The 20,905-nt window shown below is 32.3% G+C and overlaps 1 protein-coding gene across 1 annotated transcript in view; it reads left to right on the top strand.

The window, feature by feature from the left end:
- LOC126890535 (locomotion-related protein Hikaru genki) overlaps positions 1 to 20,905 on the top strand; it is a 97,041-nt gene that overhangs the window by 6,196 nt on the left and 69,940 nt on the right. Inside the window, exon 2 of the mRNA XM_050659539.1 lies at positions 17,352 to 17,558. Within this exon, the coding sequence (XP_050515496.1) occupies positions 17,352 to 17,558 (207 nt within the window). The remainder of the gene's footprint in view (positions 1 to 17,351; positions 17,559 to 20,905) is intronic.

Genomic DNA, 20,905 nt, shown 5'->3' with positions numbered 1-20,905 from the left:
TACAATGACAGTTTACCTGTCTAGCAACAATATTATTACAGCGATGTTATTAAAGAATAAGGCTATTACTTTGGGCTAATTAGCAAAATTCATGGAAAAGTTATTTACCAGCAATTTTATTGCTGGAATCGAATTATAAAATCCTATATATTAATAATATAGGTATGCAAAGTCCGCAGATAGTGTGCTACGTTTTTTATAAACAAAATGGCGCCGACAAATCGTCTTTTTTTCAATTATTGCTCTATAACTCCGAAGATTTTAACTTTACAACAAAAACACTCAAACAAAAATTCACCGCAATTAAATTCTGCATAGAGGTGTGTTTTTCACGATTTGCTCCGACGAAAATTTTCCTCGGAAAATGCGGGTTTTCCTAACAAAAACTATAATTTTCAAATAAAGTTTTAGGTAAGTAATTATTAATCAATAATTAAATAACTTAGTGACATCAAATATTTCTTGGTATAGATTGTAATTCCAGAAGCCGCCGAAAATTAAACGAATATTTTAGCAACAATTCAATTGTTAATTAACAATTTACGATCGCAATAATAACCAAAATAATCATGATACATTGATCAAACTTATAGAGATTATAAAGATGAGATGCGTGTTTAATATTTTATCGACCAAATATAAATTTTTCTTTTTTTTGCATAATCTTTAAATTTTGAAAAAAAATAGTTATAATACGATGGTCTAATTAGTAAAGTACAAAGAAAGGTTATTTACCAGCAATTTTATTGCTTTAATCGAATTATAAGATCCTATATATTATTAATATAGGTATGCAAAGTCCACATATAGTGTGCTACTTTTTTTATAAACAAAATGGCGCCGACAAATCGTATTTTTTTCAATTATTGCTCTATAACTCCAAAGATTTTAACTTTACACCAAAAATACTCAAATAAAAATTCACCCCAATTTAATTCTACATAGAGGCATGTTTTTCCCGATTTGCTCCGACGAAAATTTTCCTCGGAAAATGTGGGTTTTCCCAACAAAATCTCGAATTTTCAAATAAATTTTTTGGGCCAGTAATTATTTATCAATAATTATATAGCATGGTGAAATAAAAGCTTTTTTGGTATAGATTATAAATTCAGAAGCCGGTTAAAATGAAATTAATATTTTAGCAACAATTCAATTGTTAATTAACAATTTACAGTCGCAATAAAAACCAAAATAATCATGAGACATTGATCAAACTTAGAAAGATTATAAAGATGTGATGCCTATTTAATATTTTGTCGACAAAATATAAATTTTTCATTTTTTTGCATAATTTTTAAATGTTTAAAAAAAATTGTTATAAACAAATTAACATTTCTTAGAAATTGTTTATTATATTCTAATTTTAAAAAATACTTCAAATGCGTATTTCATAGGTCTTGAAAATGAATGCTTTAAAAAAATTTTCCAACCATTTGCAAAACAGTTAGGAAACAGCAAAATAAATATACGATATCTCCATTGTTTATAATTTGTTTTAATTGTTTCAAAGCTTAAAAGTGAGTCTATGGTACGATCTAATTACTCACAAAGAATGTCAAAAATTAGTGCAATGGTTATATTTTAATCAAAGATTAAAAATACTTTTTTTGTAATTTTTAGCGCGAAAGTAGGCTTGATACAGAGCCGGAGATAAAATGTTCATTCGAAGCGACTGACACGCTTAAACTCGCGCGAGTTGTGTATGTGGGCGGGTAGCTACGGTACTGTATTATTCTACTTTCGCGCGTATAAATTACAAAAAAATATATTTATAATCTTTAATTAAAATATAACCATTAAGCTGATAATCGATATTGTTTTATAAATAATTAGCTTGTACTTTAAACTCACTTCTACGCTTTGAAAGAATTAAAAAAAATTATTAATACCGTAGTAATCGTATGTTTATTTTGCTGTTTCATAACTTTTTTGCAAATGGTTGCAAAAAAGATTTAAAGCATTCATTTTCAAGATATTTGAAATGCGCATTTTAGTTATTTTTTAAAATTATAATATAATAAAAGCTTTCTGAAAAATGTTAATTTGTTTATAACTATTTTTTTTAACATTTAAAGATTATGAAAAAAAAAATAAAAAAATAATATTTTGTCGACAAAATGTTAAATAGGCATCTCATATTTATAAGATTTCAAAGTTTGATCAGTGTATCATAATTATTTTGGTTATTATTGCGACCGTAAATTATTAATTAACAATTGAATTGATGCTAAAATATTCGTTTAATTTTCACCAGCTTCTGGAACTATAATCTAAACCAAGAAGGCTTTTAAGTCACCAAATTATTAAATTATTGGTAAATAATTACTTATCTAAAACTTTATTTGAAAATTAAAGATTTTGTTGGGAAAGCCCGCATTTTCCGAGGAAAATTTTCGTCGGAGCAGATCGGAAAAAACACGTCTCTATGCAGAATTTAATCACGGTGAATTTTTATTTGAGTGTTTTTGTTGTAAAGTTAAAATCTTCGGAGTTCTAGAGCAATAATTGAAAAAAAACACAATTTTCGGGCGCCATTTTGTTTATAAAAAAAAGTAGCACACTGTCTGAGGACTTTACATACCTATATTAATAATATATAGGATCTTATAATTCGATTCCAGCAATAAAATTGCTGGTAAATAACTTTTCCCAAAAATGGCCTATTCTCCGATTATCAGCCCAGATTATATAACATATTAAAAAATCACTTTTATCGGACTACAGGTATAGGAAATTCGAGACATCAAAAATGACCCATTTTGTGAGTGGTCCGTTTTGTCCGACGGGCAGTGTATTTGAAATGAAACTCAAAGATGTTATTCCAATTATATTCTAAAACAATAATTGGATTTATAGTAATTTTCAAATTCATTTCTTGAAAACCAACAACCCCTAAGCGCTAGAGTTATAAGAGAACCAAAATGTCAAAAACGAAATAACTTAATAAATTGAATTATAAGTTTCTCCAGAAGACAAGTTCTTGCTCAGTGTCCTTTAGCCCTAACGGAAATAAACGTTCATTAACGGGAACACCGAGATTCCTGTCTCATTACGGCAGGGAATAAATTATCCAAACGGATGTAGATAATGTTCACCGAAATTAAAGTAGGAAGGAGAAAACTAATTAAAGAAAAAGGACGCCGGCTAACTTTTTCCTTATTAAAAAGACAGCTTGAAAGGTGGAGGAAAGTTTGGATTGTCTTGGGAAATTTATCTAAAAAAAATGGTTTTCGACTAAAACCGTTTCTTGCGAGTACGTTAGAATTTTTTTAAATTAAGCTTGTTGACCTATTTAATTAAAAATTTTTCTTTTTACTTCATAGGCGTCCGTTTTGGATAGGGCAATGGTTATTTTATCGCATAGTTTTTTATAGAATAGAAATATGCTTTATTGTCACTGAAAATTATACAAATTTTATGGACAAAGCTTAACATAAAGTCAGAAAAAATAAATAAATAATAACAAAAAAATTAACAAATACAATTTTCTGAAATTTGATAAATCGTCAATATAAAAAAATACAAAAATACAAAATGTAAGTTAATAAAGTAAAGAAAAGAAAAAAACAAAATCGATATATTGCAACTATTAATAGAAATTGCAAAGTGAACATACAAGTAAACTATAGACATAGGAACTAATAAGTTTAAGCTGATACATGTGACACCCAAATATAGATACAGTTGAGTCCGCGAGTCTTTACCCGTGCGTCATCATTTAAAGCATACGAAATAAGTCGGAAATTTACTAAACGCAACGGCAAGTGGATATTATTCCGATCACGGGTTATAGTATAAAATTTGACGTTATCAAATAAATATAATGTCAAATTTAAGTTTTGCTTTAAAATTTTGGTGCATAATTACAGCTACATTTGAAGTAGCTTAATAAATTATTTTATTATCATTGATTAATAAATAAATAAACAATTAATAAAAGAATTCAATAACATATCGTCGGTATACAGCAAAAACCAGGTAAATGACAAATTTTAAAATATTGAGTTAAGTATACCAAAATTCTCAGCTTTTTACGCTCTACATATGTACAGGTAAAACACAGTAAATGATACGACTTACCATTCAGCAGATAATTTGTGTGATAAACAAATAAGTTACTAATAACCAACTTTTAATTTTCAAGTAAAACAATATATCGCTACTTACTTCTACAAAATTAAAGTTCTGTTGCATGTAAAACCAAGTAAGAGCACATCTATTATTTTGCCAGACAACAATATATTTCTACTGCTGTACACCATATTCAGTAAAAAGGTGATAAATGCCTTTAATACATTTTAAATGTATATTTTATTAAAATTTCTCATTCATATCGACTGGCAAAATCGATAGTATCGACTATGTTTCTTTGAATGGTCAAGCGGTACAGGTATGTGATAAGTTTTTTGTAAGACACTTTGTATATCAGCGTCGTTAATGCAAGATGTAAGAAAAATTGATATTCTATGTTGTTATACAGATACGAACAAAAGAGGCAAGCATATACTGCCAAATAAAACAAGCAATGAAAACCGAACAATTGTGAAGGCTTATATTGAATCTTTTCCAGCCATGCTCCCACATTACATTCGACAAAGTTCGAAGCGTAGATATTTGGACAAAAATTTGAGTATAAAGAAAATATATCAACTTTATATAAATGATTGTCAGCTGATGAAACCGGAAGGTATTAGCGAAATTACACACCGAAGAATATTTTCTAACGACTATAATTTAAGCTTTTTTGTCCTAAATAAGATCAATGTTTAGTTTGTAATAAATAATATTTATTAGCCCTATCATATTATGATATGGCTAATCTAACTAAGAAACCGGATTTAGAAAACAGTTACAGAAAACATCAGAAAAAAAATAGAAGTATGAAATCTCGAAAAACGAAATGATAAGAAAAGCTCTAATCAACAACGGAATTTTGTTTCAGTCACTGTCGATCTACAGGCTATACTACAGATTCCGCATTAACTGGAAAATTCATATATTCTTCCCGAAAATTATGGGTCTACAATTTGTGTGTAAATAAAGCCGCATTACCAAATTAATGTAGCTTACCGTTTTGCCTAGTTAGAAATTATTAATGGTAGACGAGGAAGTTCTGAAATAGAAAGCATCATACTCAACTACTTATCAAAATGTGTCCCAGAATATGTAAGCAAGTGAAATAAGAAGTATATTTTCTTATACCTGCGGAGGACAGTATCGTAACATTAAATTTTTAGAGTCGGGACATTCTTGTATGGAAGTTGACTCTATACATAGCAGCATCTAAACCGCTAGAAATCAGGTCTCTCTATGGTATGCCAAATTACTTTTCTGTTTTTTCAAAATGCGAGGGAAACTAAAAATGTCAAGATCAGTGATAAAAAAGTATGTATAGAACCATACAAGTGTAAAGATTTTAAATAGGTACTACGACTTTTATGATTTAAAAAAAATTGTCACACCCTCTAATTAAAAACCGAACAAAAGACCAAAACGGCGAAAAAATAATGTGGATAAAGATAAAAAGATGAGATTCGTGAAAAAAGAGACAAACAGAATCCATTTCAATTATGACGCATCACCAAGCTTCATTTCCTTATTGATACTGCACGGCAGTCAACAAGAAAAAAGAAAACTGAGTTATCAACTAACAATCATGCTTATGTTAGTCGATAAAAACTTAAGCAACTTTATGATAGAACTTCGTTAACTAGCATAGCAAAAAACAGAGATTTGTTACTGCTATGTGATAAGGGAGTGATATCGTAGGAATATAACAGGTGGTATCGTATTTTACGATGCCAATGGCATCGTGTCAGATCCTGCTTTCAGTGACTAATCTGACGAGTAATACGCATAGTGATACTATTTTTTTTGTATCTATAACACGTTCAAAATAAATTTGTTTTTTCTATAAAATTGCCTATCATTTATGTAAATAATATCCATATAACTACAAACAGCTCTGAATAAAATCTTCAGGGAAAAAGAGTTAAATGTTATAATTATCGACTAATCCCTTAAAAACATTGATATTAACTAGTTAAAGCTTCATATTATTCCGATTACAAAACTAAAGAATATTATATTTGGTTTATTATATTTGTTATAAATGTGTTGTTGTAAGGGTAACTGATTAATTTAGATTTACAGGTAAAACCAGGTAAGTGACCGCATCTCCATCTTAAATTTAGGTTTAATCATCTAGGTGTCTTAACTTTTTCAAACTAGTAATGATAGAATATTATTTCTGATATATGCGTCTTTCACTAGAATACCGAATATCAAACACAAGTTGTCCTCTTAATTCAAAATAAAACACTAAACTTTAAAAACGTTTTTTCTCGGTTTCGGTATTTCGGCATTTACCTGGTTTTCGCAGTATACCGACGATATTTTCTTTTTGTTACTTTATTCACTTTGGCGGAACCTTAAACACAAGCATTCAACTGTGTCAACAATGAGGTTAGCTTTGTACGTTGTCAAAATTTATCGTAAAATAACATAAACTTATTACAAAATTTCTAACTCCAATATAAAATTAGTTGTGAAAACAACTGTTTGTATACTATAAAAAACTTCAAAATGCAAAAATTCGACAAAATAACACCAAAAAATTCAACAAACTGACAGCCCCAAAAGTAAACAAACCAAAACGTCAGAAATTGTACTTAAAATATGCGAAAACATTCCCAATCGTCTTTCTTTGTACCTATCTCTTTTCAATGCACTGAGTCTAAATCGTTCATAAAAATAACATGTGTTTTGACTTAATAACAGGCGGCAGCTGGTTTGTCATTAATTTCATGCGTGGAAGAGAATGATGCTAAATAAAAAGTATGTGTTTTATCTCGCCAGGTATTAATGACGCACGGGTAAAGACTCGCGGACTCAACTGGTTACTTGTACATTACTGTAATTTCTTAGTTAGTCATTAAGAAACTCTTCTACTGAATAATATGGTCTTTTAGATAGATGAGCTTTTGTCATTTTACGGAACCTGGGCAAAGATGTTGCAGATTTGAGTTGTAAAGGAAGATGGTTGTATAGTTTTTTTGCGGAATATAATATAGATTTCTTTACTAACTCAGAGGACGGGATCGGTAAATAGACATCAAAAGTTGAATTTCTGGTGGAGTATTCATGATGAGGCCTTGCTGCAAAGACATGCATGTGTTTACGAATTAAGCAGTTTCTAAAATATATAAAGATGGAAGGGATAAAATGCCGTGATCTTTGAAGTAACTTCTGCAATGTGTTGTTCTTCTGAGGCCAAACAGATACCTTATTGCTCATTTTTGTAATTTAAAAATAACATCTAATTGGGCAGCTGTACTAGAACCCCAAAAAGGAAGACCATATCGAAGATGAGACTCGAACAAGGAAAATATGTTAGTTTAGAAGATGCTAAATTGAGTTCTGTAGAAACAGATCTTATAGCATAGCAGACTGAGGCGAGTTTCTTACTTAACAAATCGATATGAAGGGACCATTTGAGGTTGCTGTCTAAAAAAATACCAAGAAATTTTACAGAATCAACGGTAGAGATCTGGCTGTTATTAAGAAGCAGGGGTTGAAGAGTACTTTTATAGGATAATGCTACTGTCTTATCCACGTTAAAAGAGAGTAAATTAGAGTTAGACCAGGTTTTTATCTTTTTTTTTCTTTAACTTTTAAGCATTTTTGACAGTGGATTATTAAATTGTGGGGTATTCTCGTACTAAAAGGTAAAATCTTATACTCTTGCTTTAAATCGGTAAGATAAACAGTCTCCTAGAAAAAGCGATTTGAAAATTTTTAGTTTTTTGAATTTTGTTAGCTTAATGTTAATATTTGTTAGCTGTACTGGTATCAATAACATAGGTCCATTTATTATTGATACATAAAAAAGTGCGAATTTGGGGGCTTTTGTTAGATACAGCAGACACGCGATTCTCGCTCCTTAACTGTTACTTTTATTCATTTCCATGGATATTGTTTGAATATTTGTGGTCCGTTGTGGGAGATTGATTTCTTAGAAACCTATATCTACTAATATTTTTAGTAGGACTATGTGACGGGCTTCTGACCTCATTATTTGCTATTTGGTTCTTCGTTACTTGCCTGAGATCGGCTTCCGTCTTTGTTTTGCAAATGTCCTATTCTTCCGCAATTAAATCATCTTCTGTTTTTCTTTTGAAATTTTTGTTGAAGATTGAGCAGTATGCTTCTTGACATCTAAGAAAAAATAGGTTGTTGGTTATCTGCGGTAGTGACTTCTGCATTTTCTCGAAATCTTATTTTAATTTTGGGCGAGAGTCTGGAAATAATTTTCGCCGTTTCATACTTCTGGGTTGAGATTAGTGCTCCATGAATTTTGTGATGTTGTAATTGGAGAACATGTTTCATTTGAACATCTTGTAGTGCATATGTGGTCTTCATCATGTCACCAGGAGTTTCAGTCTCCTAAGCTTCCACACCTCACTTATAGACTATTCACTGTTCACTGCATTAAAGTGTAAAATGATCTGGGGACTCATGAGACTGAGGCCCCGAAAACCCTAACGAAGACTTTAGAAAGGAAGCCGAAAACTGTGTACCCACACGAGGAAGCTTAGAGATGGACGAGACGAGATTGAGACGAGACTTTCATGAGTCTCGTATCAGTCTCGAAGAAAAATAGAATTAGCAGAATCGTCTCAATTGTGCGAGACCAAATATTTGTCTCGTCTCGGTCTCGGTACAATAATAAACTAAAATAAGCTCCATATATCGTTTATTTGGAACTAGAGAGTTGTCATAAATAAGTATGTGATATTAATGCCTTCTGGTCCCAATTAATTAAAACTCTTATTTCTATTAAAATACATATATTTTCGGTTTACCATATCGATGACTAAATCATAATAACTTGTTTATAATCGCGACCTATCCTAAACGTGGTTACTTACTAACTACAACAATAATCATAATATTAATGTTTATATACACCTTTAAATAATAACAAACATGACAATCCAATGTTACTCGCGGTTATTTTTTTTTATTTAAAGAGACAAAGTCGCATCCACCCAAAGGTTATTAGCGACATTCCTGTAACATTTGTAATAATATTAAATTTAACATTTGTAACAATCAATCATTGTAACAATTAATTAGAATTTATGAACAATTGAACATTTTTAACAACTAATTAAGTTAAATTTTGTGTAACATATTTATACATTTTAATTAACCTAATAAATTGTCCGGAACTAAATTTTTGTTGAGGAGTGCTTTCAGGTTATTTGGCAAATTGTAAAACTGTCTTTGATTTACATATTTAGGACAGTCTATCAAGAAGTGCTTTATACTGTCTACTGTATTACATGTTTCGCATTTTGGAGGTTCACTATTTGAGAAGAGATAGGCGTGAGTATACCTACAGTGTCCAAGTCGTAGACGCGTAATAATAGTTTGGCATCTTCTGCTTCTGACAGTGGACTTCCATGAAAAAATGTCACTTTTGATGGTTCTGAGTTTGGAACTAGAGTCATTCCACTCCCGATTCCACGCACTTAACACCTTATTTTTGAAATAAACTTTTAGATCGCCTGCGACACTCCGACACTCTGTTTCTGATGCGTCACTGTTGATAGCGTTACGCGCACTAGTATCTGCTTCTTCATTCCCTTCTATACCTATATGAGATGGTATCCACAGGAAGTGGATTCTTCTAAAATTATCTTGAGCTTTCATTAATTCGGCCTTGATCATTTTCTCAATGGGGTGTTTAGGGTATACATTTTTTTTGGATGTTTTTAATATTTACTTGCTTGATGGCTTTGAACAAACCAAATAGTTCTGCAGTATAGATGCTGGAATTTAGAGGAAGTTTAAATTGAAAAGTGTCATTTGGGGTTACCACTGCTGCTCCAACGCCAAGTTCACCTTTGGATGCATATGTATAAATTTTAATCCACTCATTGTATTGTTGATCTAGGATTGAGTTTAGTTTGACTTTAAAAATAATAGGACTGGTTTCATGTTTATTATATATACTTAACGCTGTATTGACTTTGGGCTGTTCGATAGGCCAAGGTAGATAGTTATTGGTATTCGTTTGAAATACTGTTGGAAATTGAATGTTTAGTCTGGAACTATATAATCGGATTCTCTCGTAGTAAGGTTTGGGGGCACGGGGCTTATTATTGTAATAGTTGATATATTTGTTATTAAAAGTATTACATAAGAGAGGTTTTTTATATCTGAGGCTATAGATGTAGCATGTGCTAGAGCTAAGTACATTCTTCGGTAGTTTAGAGGTGGTTCGCCGGCTTCGCTCAGTATGCTTTCGGAGGGAGTTGTCCGGAAGGCTCCAAGTGCAATTCTAATACCAGCGTTGTGTATGCTGTCAAGTTTTTTAAGCAGATGCATATGCAATTGATCCATAATCTAATTTAGATCTAATTAGTGTTTTATATATTCTCAACAGAGTTTCCTGATCTGATCCCCAATTTCGGTTTGCCAAGGTTTTCATTAGATTCAGTCTTTTATGACATGTTAAAATTGTCTGTTTTATATGTTCCTGCCAAGTAAGTTGTTGATCAAACCACATACCTAAGAACTTTGCCGTTGGTTTAAATGGGAGCATAGTATTATATAATTTTAAGGTAGAGGGCGTTGATTTAAGGTTGAGGGCAACCTTTTTGGAGAAGAGTAGGTATTCCTGATGTTTTTGTTACTGAAAAATCCGGTCGTTAGAGACCATTGTTCTAATTGGTTTAGAAAATGCTGCAAAGCCTTTGTCATTGATGCGGTGTTATTTCCTTTGATATGCACAACAAGGTCATCTGCAAAAAGTCGAGCCTTTAGAGGTTTAGTAAGGTTGTTAATAATATTATTTATTGCCACTAAGAATAATGTAGGGCTTAGGACTGATCCTTGGGGTGTTCCATTTTCTTCACTTTTCTCCTCTGAGTATTATGTACTCTCACGCAAAAAGACCGGTTCTGTAAAAAGTTTTTAATAAATTTCAGGCAATTTCCACGAATATTCCATGAATGTAGTTCTTTCAGAATATTGAATTTCCAACAAGTATTAAATGCCCTTTTCAAGTCGAAAAATATTGCAATACAGTTTTGTTTGGTTGCTAGCGCTTCATGAATGTCAGATTCTAGATCAAGAATATTGTCAATGCCCGAGGGATTTTGTCTGAAACCGTTTTGTTCCGGAACTAAACGATTTGATAATTCTAATGTCCACGTTAATCTAAGATTTACCAATTTTTTCCATCAATTTGCTCATAGAGCATGTTAAGCTCATTGGTCTGTATGAGTCAGGTTCTAGGATTGACTTTGAGGTTTTAAAAAAGGTAATATAATAGCTTTAGACCAAATTGATGGAAATTTATTATTTTGCCAAATTAAGTTAAAAAGTTGAAGAATAAATAATTTTGCTGAGTAAGGAAGATGTTTTAAAAATATTGCCGGGATATCGTCTGGGCCCGGGCTAGTGTTTTATAATTCGGATAAAGCATTTTCCAGTTCTTCAAAAGTGAAAGGTAGATCTAATGGATCATTTAAATTGTCATTTTCAAAAAGATCAGTATTTTCTGTTATTATTTTTCTTTCAAGGAATGTATCATTGTAGTTACTGTTTGAAGACATTTCTCTAAAAGATTCAGCTAAGGTGTTAGCTATCTCTTGAGGAGAAGTTGAAATCTTATTGTCAATTTTTAATTTTGAAATCATTGGCGTGTATTTCAAACCAGAAATTTTCTTATTCTTTTCCATACTTCGCTGACAGGAGTTGAGGAATTTATTTCTGAAACATATTTGGACCAGGAAGCCTTCTTAGCTTGTTTTATAATAAGTTGTGTCTTATCTTTAAGTGATTTGAACATGATTTTATTTTCAGGTGTTTTATGTCTTTTATATTTATTAAATGCAGTTTTACTTGCTCTAATAGCTGCTCCACATTCTGAGTTCCACCAAGGTACAGGAATCTGATTATTCTTTGTCTTTTTTGATTTCCCAACGAATTGCTCAGCACTACTCATAATAATGCTATTCAAATTGTTTAAAGATTCATCAATGCTTTCAGCCATTTTACAGTTTGGCATTGAGTTGTCGATATAATTTTCAAATTTTAACCAATCGGCAGTTTGAGTTTTCCATCTGGGTATGAAAACGTCATGGGTCAGAGCCATAGAGTTTTTTTATTACTATAGGATGGTGGTCGCTCCCATAAGTGTATTGTAAAACTTCCCAAAATAGTCGTGGTGTGAGTGCAGGGTCACAAAAACTTAGATCAATTGCTGAAGAATTTCCGGTATTAATGTTAAATCTGGTTGGAGATCCGTCATTAAGAAAATTCAATTGAAAATCTGAAATTATATTTTCGACAATTTTTCCTCTAGCATCTGAATAAAAGGAGCCCCAAATAATATTATGACTATTAAAATCGCCCACAATAATGCGAGAGGATGGTATTTGACTGAATAAATTCTTTAAATCGTTGTACGTTACTTGGCGACTGGAGGGTAAGTAAACGTTGCGAATAAAATACCTGTTTGATGACTGTATTTCCACGACTACAACTTCCAGATTTGTAGTCACTGGAAATTCTTTCCCCGATAGTGATCTTTTTACTAGTGTGGCTACACCACCTGAAGAATAATTATTATTTGTTATCCTGTCTTTGCGAAAACAGTCATATTGGTTGGAGTTATATTTTTTTTTTGGGATTCAGATTAGTTTCCTGTAGGCATATTATATCAGGAGATTGTTCACCAATTAGACGTTGGAGAATAGCAAGGCGATGGAAAAATCCATCAATGTTCCACTGAAGTAGAGACTTGAATTTTAATATTGGCTTACTTGAGATGTGTCACTTTCCCAGTCCGATGCCTCACTGCCAAGATAACTATTGATTTTTTTCTTTATGGACGTGAATTTACGTTTTATGGATCTTTCCTTTAAATGGGGGTAAACTTGACTGAGCATATGGGACAAAGCTGATAGGTCTGTGGTATATTCTTGGATTGTGGTTATAGGATCTGTTGATCCCGTGATATTCATTAGGAGCATGTTAAGTTGTTCAAAGTTTAGAGGGAAAGGTAGAGGGTGATTTTCTATGAAGTTTTTAGCAGGGTCAAGTAAGAGAGAAAATGAGCATTCAGAAGTGCTTGCTGAACTAGTTTTAGCTTTTTTAGATTTTGCTTGGGCTTTAGGTGGTGGAAAAATGTTACATTTTTTTGGAGATGGATCTGGTTCAGGTGAAATAATTTCATCAAAGTTGCGTTTTGGTTGATTGGTTGGTTGGTTGGTTGATTGGTTGGTTGGTTGGTTGGTTGGTTGGTTGGTTGATTAATTATGTGACTGTCCTTATTTGATGCATCTACTTTGTTCGGTATCTCTGGGAAATTAGAAATAGACATTTGTTCACACTGAGAAGCGTTTGTATCATTGGGTGCTTGCGAAGATATATTTGTTGTGCTGGATACCGATGCTTCATTGTTTTGGTTGGGGTTTAGTTGAGGTTGAGCTAATGGTTCGGAGCACTGTGATGCAATGTGACCTGGCTTCTTGCATCTAAAGTAAACTAAACTGTCTTGAGAAATGAATATTCTATATATCGTGTTGTCAAAACAAGAGTAAATGACTCTGGTAGTGTTAGACTGTGAAAACTGATATAGATTTGTCTTCGAAAACTAAGGATGTGATTGTACTCAGGCATAGAAGCACTAATTTTGAGGAATGTCATGGGGGAGACAGGAACTATGCCAATTTTTTGTAACTCATTGATTAGCAAGTCGTGCGGTATTGAAGGATATATGCCGGAGAGCACAAGTCGTTCCGCTGGTGTAACTAACCTTCTTGCTCTGAAAATTTCACCTTATATTTCTATTTGACCATCATTATTCATAAAATCATCCACTATTTGTTTATTGGATAAATATATACATATGCGATTATTAGATAATCTAGAAGAGAAGATTATATTTTTCGGTTGAATTATATTTCCAAATGGGAGAAAGTAGTCTTGAAGTTTGGTGTTTTCTAAGCCACTAAAAATAATTGCTTGGGACTTTAAAGGAAATTGTACTCTCGACGCTGCCAAAGAGTATGACTGTGATGCGTTTTTTTGACTTTGATGGTCTTGTATTGTAGAACTGTTTTGTGATTCCATGTTAGAATTCATTTTGATAAACGTTGAGTGAAAAGTAAGTCCGACCCTGTACACCTGCTAAAACAGGTATATCGGTCTTTACTAAAAGCGGTTATTTTGCTGGTAAGACTGGATTTGTTTGTTGACAACAATAACAAATAATTGCAATTTGATGACTTTAATGCTAATTTAACTGGATATTATGTAAAGAGTTTGTACACTTAAAGTTTATTTCAATATATCACTGAGATTCACAATTTATAACTTATATTAAACTTTGTTAATATTAAAAATATTCGGAGCCCACATTGAATACAACATTATAGTTATCGGTGCAGAACCGAACTCCACTCGCGGTTATTGAATCTAAGAACAGATACTACATCGATGAATGACTTTGAACGAGTTTTAAACATATGTTATACAGAATGTTCTATTTTATAATACAGGGTTACAACTAAGAATTTTCACTTTTTCAGTCGAAACAATTTCGAGATTTCTCGTTTTTCGTCCATCTCTAACTACAGGTTTGCGGAAATGGAAATTGGAAATGTTTATATTTCAAATCAGATTATTTCCACAGATAAATCCATTGTACTCTGTCCTAAAAGGCCTTGTATGATTATTAAAAATACAACCCAAGTATATACAGGGTGTAACAAAAAGCAGGTTATAAATTAAATAACATATTCTGGAACCAAAAATAGTTCAATTCAACCTAACTTACCTTAGTACAAACGTGTACATAAAAAGTTCAGCCCTTTGAAGTTACAAAATTAAAATCGATTTTTTCCAATATATGGAAATATTAGAGATTTTATATTGAAAACGGATATTCTAATGTCAGACGTATCTTTAAAAAAATAACGGTGAACTTTGTGCACCCTATAAAAATTTTATGGAAGGTTTGATCCTTTAAAGCCCCCCAAATTTTTGTGTACTTTCCAATTAAATTATTATTGTGATACCATTAGTTAAACACAATGTTTTTGAAACTTTTTTGCCTCTTATTACTTTTTCGATAAGCCAGTTTTTATCGAGATATTTTGAACAATTGGAAAATCCACCACCTATTTTTGTAAATGGTTAAATAAGATTATAGAATAGTATTTTCATAATATTATTTCCAGGTCTCTATAATATTATTTAACCATTTAAAAATATGTGTTACAAATATTCAAAATATCTCGCTAAAAACTGGCTTATTGAAAAAGTGCCAAAAGGCAAAAAAGTTTTAAAAATATCGTGTTTAACTAATGGTATCACAATAATAATTTAATTGGAACTTACACAAATATTTATGGGGGTTTAAGGGAATAAAACCACCATAAAATTTTTATAGGGTGTACAAATTTACCGTTATTTTTCTATGATACTTCTGCCATTAGAATGTCCATTTGCAATATAAAGTCACTAATAATTTTCGATATATTGGAAAAAATCGATTTTCATTTTGTAACTTCAAAGGGCTGTAACATTTTTTACATGCACATGTGTACTAAGGTTTAGTTACATTCAATAGAACTATTTTTGGTCACAGAATTCTTCTTCTTCTTCAAGTGCCATCTTCGTTCCGAAGGTTGGCGATTATCAGGGCTATAAGTATTTTCGAAACTGCTGACCGAAACAATTCGTTGTTGCTACAGCTATACCATTCCCGTAGATTATTTAGCCAGGAGTTTCGTCTTCTTCCTATGGATCTTTTTCCTGTTATCTTCCCCTGCATGTTTTTCGAAGCAGTCCATATCTTTCGCCTCTTGTAATGTGCCTCAAGTATTGCAGTTTTCGTTTTTTGATCGTAAATATGACTTTCTTTTCTTCATTCATTCTTCTCAAGACATCGACGTTTGTGACTCTCTCCGTCCATGATATTCTTAAGATTCTGCTAAACATCCACAGTTCAAATGCCTCCAATTTTTTGATATCGATCTTTTTCAGCGTCCATGACTCCATTCCGTAGAACAGCACAGAAAGTACGTAACATCTCATCAGGCGAAGTTTCATTTCAAGGCTCAAATTTCTTCCACAGAACACTCTCTTCATTTTAGTGAATATGGATCTGGCTTTTTCTATTCTTATTTTGATTTCTGCTGAGCTACCGTTGTCTTCATTTACAAAAGTGCCTAAATATTTGTATTTGCTAACTCGATCGATAATTTCATTGTGTAAATATAAATTTTGGACATTTCGTGTTGATTTCGATATTACCATAAATTTAGTTTTCTTTATGTTCAAAGATAGTCCATATTCTTCGCTGCAGTCTGCTATCTTATTCACCAATGTCTGTAGCTCTTCAAGTGTTTCTGCGATCAGAACGGTGTCGTCGTCAAACCTCAGATTGTTTAATCTAACACCATTTATTTTAATACCTATGGATTGTTCAGAGAGTGTTCTATTCATTACGTCTTCGGAATAGAGATTAAACAGGGTTGGTGACAGTATACACCCTTGTCTCACACCTCGCTTTATTTCAATTTCTTCAGTGGTATTATTCTCTACTCTCACTACTGCTTTCTGATTGTAGTACATATTTGCTATTAGTCGGATGTCTCGTTTATCTAAATTCTTTTCTGCCAGGAGTCTGATTAGATGATCATGCCGCACTTTATCAAAAGCCTTGTTATAATCTATGAAACACATGAATACATCTTGATTTATGTCAAGACATCTTTGAGACATAACGTTCAGTGCAAACAACGCCTCTCTTGTTCCGAGTCCATTTCGGAATCCAAACTGGGTATCATTGATGTCCATTTCCAGTTTTATGTGTACTCTAGTGTGTATAATTTTCAGGAATATTTTCAGTACATGGCTCATCAAACTGATTGTACGGTAATCGCTACATTGTTTGGCATTCATCTTTTTTTGGTATAATAACAAAGGTGGATAAAAGTCATCCTTGTGGTATTTTTCCTGATGTATAAATGCTATTGAAAAGTTCAACTAAAATGTGGATCGAGTCTTCTTCTATCAGTTTAAGGATTTCCGTTGGTATTTCATCTGGACCTGGGGCTTTACCGTTTTTCATTCTTTTTAGTGCGTACATTACTTCCTCTTCCGTTATTTCTGGACCTTCGTCTCCCTGTATGTTACTTAGTTCAGATTGTTGTCTATCATCTGCAAAGATGTCACAGAATAAGTGATTTAATTTACGACCTATCTTTTATGTTACACCCTGTATAATATAAATTTTATGAATTAAAACATTTTCTCTTTTTCAGATTTTTCATTTGATTCTTGCTCACCCCCTCAACTGGCAGTAAATGGATCAGAAACTGAAGCGGGAGAGAATCGAATACGAAAAGACTATTCACACATTAGAGAGGTGAAATTTTCTGGATCTATCGGTCCTCTTGGTGAACAACGACTTTGTAAGATAAAATGTATAGCCGGTCAGTGGGTTGGACCTTTGTGTGCAGACCAAACAGGTATTTATAAAAATCGTTAAGAGCGTAGCCGTAAAATATCGTTGCAATGCTTTTTAAATGTATTAATTTTTTTTCGAATCCTGAGAAAACTAATAAGTATTTTTGAAAAATTTAAACTCAGAATGAAAGATTACATCATTATCGAGGGTAGAAAGTTCCTAAAAACTTCTATAATGTTTGTTTTAATAAGTTACAGGGGTGAAGAACAAGAGAAAATTGAGTGTGGTTTTTAATTTGAAATATCTTGTTCAAAAGAAACATTTTGTTTGCCGAAACTCCCTCTTAAGCCGGGAATATGGGATGGTTTTCTTGCGAAGGGGTTGTAGCTCTATAATCGAAAGGCGCGTGATTTAAGAGTTTATTCTTAGAATATAAGCTATACGAATTAAACTACTATTAATTTTTTTTAAAAACTTACAGTTTTTCAGTGATTTACGAAAAATCGCTTACAAACATGCATTTTTTTCACGAATAATTAAAATCTTTGATCTTTAATAACTTAAAAAGTATTGACTTATTTTAATAACTTTATATAATAAATTTTGCTTTTAATTTCTTCTTTTATTGATTTGTGCAGTTATTTTTTATAAAATAATTTTCACCCCCGAGAAGGGGCGGTATCCACCCTCAGGGTAAAGACGCAAGGTGGTACCATGTCACTTTCGTTTTTTGAGGTATCCTCTAACCACTGACCAATTTTCGTGAAAATCGATGAAGGTTCACCGAAATTGAAGGTAATCGTTAATTTTTACCTTCAGTGACTGCACTATACAAAATAAATTGCAATTTACTGATCTAAATGCGCGTAATTTGGGAGCTTATAAATTATTAAATGATATGTAGTCGCCAAATAATTAATTTAATGCATTTTAAGTACAACTCTCTCTTAAGCCAAGAAGATAGGGTGGTTTTCTTGCGAAGGGGTTGTAGCTCAGTAATCGAAATGCACGTGATTTAATAGTTTATTCTTAGAGTATATAAACTATAGGAATTATATCCGCAATACGATATATTTTAAGTTTTCTCAGCATTTTTCTCTTAAGTTAAATCAATTAAAGGGTTGTTTGGGGGTGAAGGGGATGAGCTCAAAAATCGAAACTATATAATTTCAAGAGCTCATAAATAGCTCGTAATTCTGCCGCAAAAACCGATTCAATATTCCTATTTTTAAGTAGTGGGGGGCTTCCCCCACTAAAGTATTAAAATCCTGCTCAGTGGAACGAGCTCAAAATTTTTAGTTTGCGGAATATGAAAGCTCATAAACAGCTCATAAATCAGGACTATTTGTTTTTTAATTTTTGCAAGTGGGGGGGGGGCAGCTCAAAACGGGTGTTATATTTCTACTCACATTAACGAAGTAATCGTTTAGACTTTCAGGATTTGGAAGGGAAAATGATTGAGCTGTATGAGTTTTATTTCGAAGATCGTTTATTATAGACCAGGTTTCTTTTGCAACACTTTTAGAGCTTCCCAGACGATTTTGTTAATAGGCTTTTTTAGCTGATTTGACAAGTTTTAGATATGTTGTCCTGTACTTCGTGATATATTCAGTGACAGAAACATTGGTAGTAAATTTCTTGATGTATAGAAGTGAACGCATATTCTTGGCTGATATGCGGATACCTTTCGTAACCCAAGGTTTCCGATGTTTTGGTTTAATAGGAATTAAAGGAAATGCCTTATTGAAGATGCGGAGAAGCTTATCTAGAAAAACACTGAAATTATAGTCCACGTCTATAGAAGGAAACTGCCACTCAGAAGTTAAGCATAAATTTTGGAATTTACGAAAATTCCCGGTGGAAAAGATCCTACCTCAACGTCGGGGTTTTGAGGAGGATTTGCTGAAGATGTTAAACTTCGTATACACTGCTTCATGATCAGATAGTCCCGCATTAATAACTGTAGAGCAGACATCAAGGGGTGAGAAATCGGAGACAATATATTCGATTATGGTAGATGTAGTTTTTGTAATCCTTGTAGGAGAATTAACGTGCATTGAGAGACCATACGATTCAAATATGTTGACCAGGGACACTTGGGTAGCACAAGCAGCAGCATAATTAATGTTAAAGTCACCGCATAGAATTTTTCTGCTTTTATGAGGCAGGTCATCTAACAAATTTAGCAGGTTCTGAAAAAATAGTTCCACTGTAGAGTCAGGTGATCTATAAATGCAAATAATGTAAAGATTAAGATTTTTATTATAAACTAAGGAAAACTTAAAGACGGATTCACTTAACAAAAAGTCATATTTTGTTACCAGAGAAAAATCATTATTTCTAGAGAGAATTAGGGTGCCTCCATGAGCCGAATTTGGACGATCATACCTGGCAAAGTGGCATACTTAAATAAAATATTCTTCCTTACCGAGATACAGAGTGTTTTATTACAAATATTCTAAAATGATTTTAGCCCATTGTTAAAGCACCCTTTAATATCTTTTGTTCAAACTTGATACACAGTTTACATATGTTAGGATACTTTAACTAGTGTTAAAAGATAGTTTTCCGCTGTTACCAGAGGCGTGCCGTAGGGATATATACTTCATTTTCGCCCCTTTTCCCCCCTCACAATCTACGCCACTGTCGTAATAATCATTTCAGCATGTTTCTTTTGATTCCTTGTTACTTTTTACATAAATATCATCCTCATGTCTCATTGCGATAAAGTAAGTAGTTTTCAAGTTATTTGCGTTTAAAGATAATGGATTCCATAAGACTATCTATTTTAAACTATGGGCCATTTCACGAGCATACGCCTGTTTTGTATTACTTCGACAACGAATATTTTACTGTGCAACATAAGAAGTACGAAAGTAAATGGCGCTAATAATTATTCCAATAAACAACAATGTAATTTGCAATTTACTTTTGTTCTTCTTATTTTGCACAGTAAAATATTCGTTGTCGAAGTAATCCAAAACAGGCGTATGTTCGTGGAATAGGGTATACTTACATTCAATAAGATTTAAGAGTTTTATTGAATCCATTACATTAAAACGCCGCTGTGTCTAGGTACACGCTAACGTGTACGCAAATAAAAAAGTTAGGTACACGCTTAAACGTCATCAAGTCAGAGACGTCATTATTTAGCGTGTACTATGACTGGGTTTTTTGGTACACGCTAATTTGAGCCGCGTGTATGCTGTGGTATTAAGTATCTGTAAGTATCGCGAGTGTCCGAGTGTTAGAATTTGTCTAATCGCGTTATGTTTACACTTTAATATTGATTTGTAAAGAGTTTCCTTATTTTTACTTGTTAAGTGTTTTTTTTTTAAATTAATTATGGAGTGTGGACAATTATTTAGTTCTTTTAATGAGTTTAACAAGATTCTAAAACAGTATGAA

The sequence above is a fragment of the Diabrotica virgifera genome, chromosome 8, assembly GCF_917563875.1.
Source record: "Diabrotica virgifera virgifera chromosome 8, PGI_DIABVI_V3a".
NCBI classification, from domain to species: domain Eukaryota; kingdom Metazoa; phylum Arthropoda; class Insecta; order Coleoptera; family Chrysomelidae; genus Diabrotica; species Diabrotica virgifera.
The sequence above is the reverse complement of the archived record's forward strand: the minus strand, read 5'-3'. Positions and strand labels throughout refer to the sequence as shown.